Source organism: Hypomesus nipponensis, chromosome 2 (genome assembly GCF_054491055.1).
Source record: "Hypomesus nipponensis isolate SF chromosome 2, ASM5449105v1, whole genome shotgun sequence".
NCBI classification, from domain to species: domain Eukaryota; kingdom Metazoa; phylum Chordata; class Actinopteri; order Osmeriformes; family Osmeridae; genus Hypomesus; species Hypomesus nipponensis.
The window spans coordinates 21,641,501-21,647,500 of NC_140362.1; the positions used below are offsets into that span (position 1 = coordinate 21,641,501).

At 54.3% G+C, this 6,000-nt stretch overlaps 1 protein-coding gene across 1 annotated transcript in view; it reads right to left on the bottom strand.

Moving 5' to 3' along the window:
• The window catches only part of myh14 (myosin, heavy chain 14, non-muscle), a 34,168-nt gene that overhangs the window by 16,148 nt on the left and 12,020 nt on the right, over window positions 1-6,000 (bottom strand). The window contains exons 12-22 of the mRNA XM_084668892.1: window positions 5,452-5,595; window positions 4,827-5,041; window positions 4,480-4,632; window positions 4,140-4,313; window positions 3,856-4,029; window positions 3,486-3,600; window positions 2,843-2,911; window positions 2,004-2,218; window positions 1,093-1,214; window positions 872-941; window positions 283-443 (exon numbers count right to left, since the gene is read on the bottom strand). Coding sequence (XP_084525018.1) covers window positions 283-443; window positions 872-941; window positions 1,093-1,214; window positions 2,004-2,218; window positions 2,843-2,911; window positions 3,486-3,600; window positions 3,856-4,029; window positions 4,140-4,313; window positions 4,480-4,632; window positions 4,827-5,041; window positions 5,452-5,595 — 1,612 coding nt within the window. The remainder of the gene's footprint in view (window positions 1-282; window positions 444-871; window positions 942-1,092; window positions 1,215-2,003; window positions 2,219-2,842; window positions 2,912-3,485; window positions 3,601-3,855; window positions 4,030-4,139; window positions 4,314-4,479; window positions 4,633-4,826; window positions 5,042-5,451; window positions 5,596-6,000) is intronic.

The following is a 6,000-nucleotide window of genomic DNA, read 5'->3' on the forward strand; positions in this document are numbered from 1 at the left end:
GTGAACACACATTCACACACAGGTGAACACACATACACACACACACACACACACAGGTGAACACACACACACACACACACACAGGTGAACACACATACACACACACACACACACACACACACACACAGGTGAACACACACACACACACACAGGTGAACACACACACACACACACAGGTGAACACACACACACACACACAGGTGAACACACATTCACACACACACACACACACACACAAGCACCTCCACACAGAGACTCAGGTAGAGGCACACACACACACACCTGCGTGCCAGGTAACCCCGGGAGGCACTCTGGAAGCGTATGATGGTGTCAGTGATCTTCAGGTCTCTCTCCTCCTCCAGGTGACCCAGGACCCCGGCTCTGAAGAACACCTTGCTCTGCCCCACCCGGAACAGGTTCCCATCCAGTTCCAGGGCACTGATCTGAGAACAGGAGGAAGACACACAGAGAGAGAGAGAGAGAGAGAGAGAGAGAGAGAGAGAGAGAGAGAGAGAGAGAGAGAGAGAGAGAGAGAGAGAGAGAGAGAGAGAGAGAGAGAGAGACAGAGAGAGAGAGAGAGAGAGAGAGAGAGAGAGAGACAGAGAGACAGAGAAAGAGAGAGAGAGAGAGAGAGAGAGAGAGAGAGAGAGACAGAGAGAGAGAGAGAGAGAGAGAGAGAGAGAGAGAGAGAGAGACAGACAGACAGACAGAGACAGAGAGAAAACACTGAGCTCACACACATTCCAGCCTGTACTCTCACCCTCTACTGAACAGGGAATCTAACTAGAAACAGAGAGAAACACTTAAAGCTGCAGTATGGTTTGATGAAAGAAGACTTGTGATATGTGAGGAACGAATCCGCCAGACTCACCATGAGCTCAGAGGCATGTTTCCCATCCATGAAGGTGCGGGGGATGGCGTTGGGAGTCAGGATCTCATACCTGGATACACAGAAGAGAAAGCAGAAAGAAATAACCGACAAGAGAGGAGAGCATGTGTCAGTTTGAGCCTGAGAGTGTGTCAGTCGGGGCGAGAGACAGATGGCTATGATGGCTGGATGTTAAGTGTCTCCTGTAACACACACACACACACCGTTGTCTGAACTCCTGGAAGGGGATGCGGTTGGGGAAGCCCTGCCTGCAGATCCTGATGCCCTCCAGAACCCCGTTACACCTCAGCTGGTCCAGCACCAGGTGGGGTGACAGCTTCCCTGCCTGGGGGAGGGAGGGAGAGAGAGAGGGGGAGAGGGAGGGGGAGAGAGAGAGAGGGGGAGAGAGAGGGGGAGAGAGAGGGGGAGAGAGAGGGGGAGAGAGAGGGGGAGAGAGGGAGAGAGAGAGGGGGAGAGAGGGAGAGAGGGGGAGAGAGGGAGGGAGGGAGGGATGGGGAGAGAGGGAGGGATGGGGAGAGAGGGAGGGAGAGAGAGAGGGGGAGAGAGAGGGGGAGAGAGAGGGGGAGAGAGAGGGAGGGAGAGAGAGAGGGGGAGAGAGAGGGAGAGAGAGAGGGGGAGAGAGAGAGGGGGAGAGAGGGAGAGAGGGAGGGAGAGAGAGAGAGAGGGGGAGAGAGAGGGGGAGAGAGGGAGGGAGGGATGGGGAGAGAGGGAGAGAGGGGGAGAGAGAGGGGGAGAGAGGGAGGGAGGGAGGGAGAGAGGGAGAGAGGGGGAGAGAGAGAGGGGGAGAGAGAGGGGGAGAGAGAGGGGGAGAGAGGGAGGGATGGGGAGAGAGGGAGAGAGGGGGAGAGAGGGAGGGAGGGAGGGATGGGGAGAGAGGGAGGGATGGGGAGAGAAGGAGGGAGGGAGGGATGGGGAGAGAGGGAGGGAGGGATGGGGAGAGAGGGAGGGAGGGATGGGGAGAAGGAAGAATAATCATTTAAACAATACACATCCTTTGACTCCTCAAACCGTTTCCTTCCCTCTGAGTCTCCACATCCATGTTTTCCTCTTATCTTTTGTTCTACTTTTTCTTTTACCCTCCCCCACCCCTCACTTCCTCTCCCCCTCCCCTCACCTTCTTCTCGTGGTTGGGGATGATGCAGCGTAGGAAGTTGGGGTTGGTGTTCCTGAGCGTGGCCATGAGCTTGGTGAGGGACTCCTTGTACAGCTGGCCCACCGTGCGGAACATGCCCTTCTTGGTCTTCAGCCCCGCCGCGCCGTACGACACCGAGCCACTGTTGTCCCCCAAGCCCCCGGTGGAGCCCTGGTCCATCCCCACGATCCTCTCCACTGAACACAGCCAGGGAGAGGGGGGGGGGGTCAGTCAGAGCAGTTGCGATTGGTGGGTTGAGATAGGAACAACAGTCATAGGTGCACAGAGTTTGGCAAACTAGTTGGGGTTGTCTTAGCTACGGGGATGTTGACTAAGTCAGTGGTTTGTCCAACTCTGTTTCTACGGCTCTTGTTGAGGTGTTGGCTCTGCCCCAGATGCTAATCTGTGGCGTGTTCAAGGTCCCAGTGTCCATGTTCGAGAGATTTGAGCAACATCTTTCGCTATATCTTTTTTTCCCCAAACAGTTTGCAATGCTTTAAGGATCCTGAACACAGCCTTAGTGAGAGCATGCAGTGCCTCTTGCTAAGATGAAGAGAGCAATGAATGGAAATCACTCGTACTTCACTATCACTAAGGTTCACACACACACACACACACACACACACACACACACACACACACACACACACACACACACAGCTGGTGGCAATGAGGAAACATCACATCACTACAACACTACAGCTAGATCACTAACCGACAGAGACAACAAGCCGTGGGGAGTACAAGCACTCGACTACAAACAGGGTGAAGGAAGGATGGAGGGATGAAACAGACCAAGGAGGAGGAGGAGAGAAACCTACTGTCGGAGCCATTAGCCTGCAGGGTGGCATAGGAGTCAAAGAAGTAAACACGAGGAAGAGTCTGAATGTCTGAGGGACGGAGAGAGGGAGGAGGAGAGGAGGGAGGAGAGGAGGGAGAGAGATAGGAGATGAGGGAGGTAGAGAGGGAGTAGGAAAAGAGGGAGAGAGAGGTGAGGAGGGAGGAGGAGAGGGAGTAGGAGAAAAGGGAGGGAGAGGAGGGAGGTAGAGAGGGAAGAGGAGAGGAGGGAGAGATAGGAGAGAAGGGAGGAGGAGGGAGAAGGACAGAGGGGAATAAGAGTGAAAGGAAGCAGAGAGCAAAGAGGAGAACAAAGGAGAGGACAGGAGGAGAGGAACATGTAGAGACAGAGAGTATAGACAGAGACACAGCCAGAGAGTATTCAGTAAGAGAGAGAGAGAGACACAGAGACAGAGAGAGAGACATATTAAGCAGTTAATGCATTTGGACCAAGAATAAACATAAAGTTATAAAAAACAAACTAAAAATAAAAATAAAAACAGGGGAAAGATCCAGGATATAATCACTTCATTTTGAGTCTTCTTAGGATCCGGATACACTAGTGTGTGTGTGTGTGTGTGTGTGTGTGTGTGTGTGTGTGTGTAAATGTGTGTGTGCGTGTCATACCCTCTCTCCAGAGCTCAGAGATGAAGTGGTCAGAGGACTGGTGCAGGAGGGACGCCACATTGTCGTTCAGCGGGTCCATGTTCTTCACCAGCCAATCATCTGCCTTGTAGTCCACCTGACAGAGTGAGGCACAGACTCAGGGTTTCTGAGCTGAAGGATACAACTGGGGTGGATAACAGGACAGACAGAGAGAGAGACACAGAGAGAGAGAGAGAGAGAGAGAGAGACAGAGAGACAGAGACAGAGAGAGAGAGGAGAGAGACAGATAGAGAGAGGAGAGAGACAGAGAGAGGAGAGACAGATGAGAGAGACAGAGACAGACAGAGAGACAGAGGAGAGAGACAGAGAGAGAGAGAGGTATGAAAGGTACCTTCCCAGCGTAGTGTATGATGGCGAAGTCCGCTTCCTGGCGGAGCTGTCTTGGTTTGAAGAACTTGGGGTGTGTCCCCTGCTCAGCGCTCAGCTTGTCCACAAAGGAGCGATCGGTTGCCCGCGGGAACCAGCACTCCTCGTCCAATAGGGCGAGAACACCGGGAGGGTGGGCCTACAGACAGGGAGGAGGGGCCAATCAAACTAGGGTCCTAATGTCAGGATTCAACCCCCCTCAAGCCTGTGTGTGTGTGTGTGTGTGTCAATGTGTGTGTGTGTGCGTACAGGTCTCTCAATGAGGTCGATGCAGGGCTGCAGGTCCAGGCCGAAGTCGATGAAGCTCCACTCGATGCCCTCCCTCTGGTACTCCTCCTGCTCCAGGATGAACATGGTGTGGTTGAACAGCTGCTGGAGCTTCTCGTTGGTGTAGTTGATGCACATCTGCTCAAACGAGTTCAGCTGTGGAGGAGAGAGGGAGGGAGGGACAGAGACAGAGACAGAAACTGTTGTAAGCATTGACCTGTCAGATACCATTATGGCATTCAAAAGGAGAGCTTTAGAGACTGAACACTACAAGCTGTCCCGCACACACACACACACACACACACACACACACCCGACGTACCTGGAAGATCTCAAAGCCAGCGATGTCCAGGATGCCTATGAAGGAGGCTCCCTGCCTCTGCCTACGATCCAGAGCTCTGTTGATCCTGTGGACCAGCCACCTGAACAGACGCTCATATGTAGCCTTGGCCAGGGCCTCCACCGCAAAGTCAGCCTGGAGAGAGAGAGAGAGAGAGAGAGAGAGAGAGAGAGAGGAGGGGGGACAGGGGGAGAGGGAGAGAGAGAGGGGAGAGAGAGGGACAGAGAGAGAGAGGGAGAGAGAGAGAGAGGGAGAGAGAGAGTGAGCACAAAAAAGAGAGAAATCATCTGCAGTAGTTCGCTGTGTGTGTGTGTGTCTCCTAAACTCACCTGTTCTTTGGTCTGGGCCTTCTGCACGTACTCCCGTCCTACTTTGATCCTGGGCGTGAGGATGGCCCGGGAGAACTCCAGCACGCTGATGCCCAGCAGGTGGGACAGTTTCTGGGCAGCCGTGTCGTCAGGCATGGAGGCCTGGTCCTGGTTCTTCTCCTTGGTGAAGGAGATGTTTCCAAACTGGAGCACCGATGAGATCACCTTTAACATGGCTGAATCCCAGAGAGCCAGGGAGAGGAAGAGAGAAGAAAAGAACACGTGCTTTACAAATGTATTATGGAGAACACAAACCTGGTATGGTCAAGAAAGATACAATCATACATTCTGCCTTCCCAACTCTTTCTTTCTTTCTTCCATCCATCCCTCTCCCCCTCTCTCCCTCTCTCCCTCTCTCCCTCTCTCCCTCCCTCCCTCCCTCCCTCCCTCCCTCCCTCCCTCCCTCCCTCCCTCCCTCCCTCTCTCTCTCTCTCTCTCTCTCTCCCTCTCTCTCTCCCTCTCTCTCTCCCTCCCTCCCTCCCTCCCTCCCTCCCTCCCTCCCTCCCTCCCTCCCTCCCTCCCTCCCTCCCTCCCTCCCTCCCTCCCTCCCTCCCTCCCTCCCTCCCTCCCTCCCTCCCTCTCTTACACAGGCACTCCTCAGGGCTGAAGCCCATGATGACCATGGAGTCCATGGTCTGGGTGAAGTTGTCTGCGTCGCTCTGCCCAGGAACAGGAATGGAGCCTCCGCTTAGGAAACGATACTCATCAGCACTCCCCAGGAGCAGGTCCGCTACGGAGGGTGGGAGAGATGGAGGGAGGCAGGGTGGGGTGGAGGGAGAGAGGGAGGGAGGAATGTAGAGGGTGGGAGGAAGGAGAAATGATGAGGTAAGGAAGGCAGTAGAGTGGGAGGGCGAGAAGGAGAGAGAAAGAAAAGAGAAATATATTAAACATGTAGGAGGGAGGTGCCAGCTGTTTAATGACACTTCCACCTTGTTGACAAAGTCATCATTATTACTTCCCCTCTCTCTCTCTTCCTCCTCCCTCCATCTTCCCCTCTCTCTCTCTTCCTCCTCCCTCCTTCTTCCCCTCTCCCTCTCTTCCTCCTCCCTCCATCTCCCCCTCTCCCTCTCTTCCTCCTCCCTCCATCTCCCCCTCTCTCTCTCTTCCTCCTCCCTCCATCTCCCCCTCTCTCTCT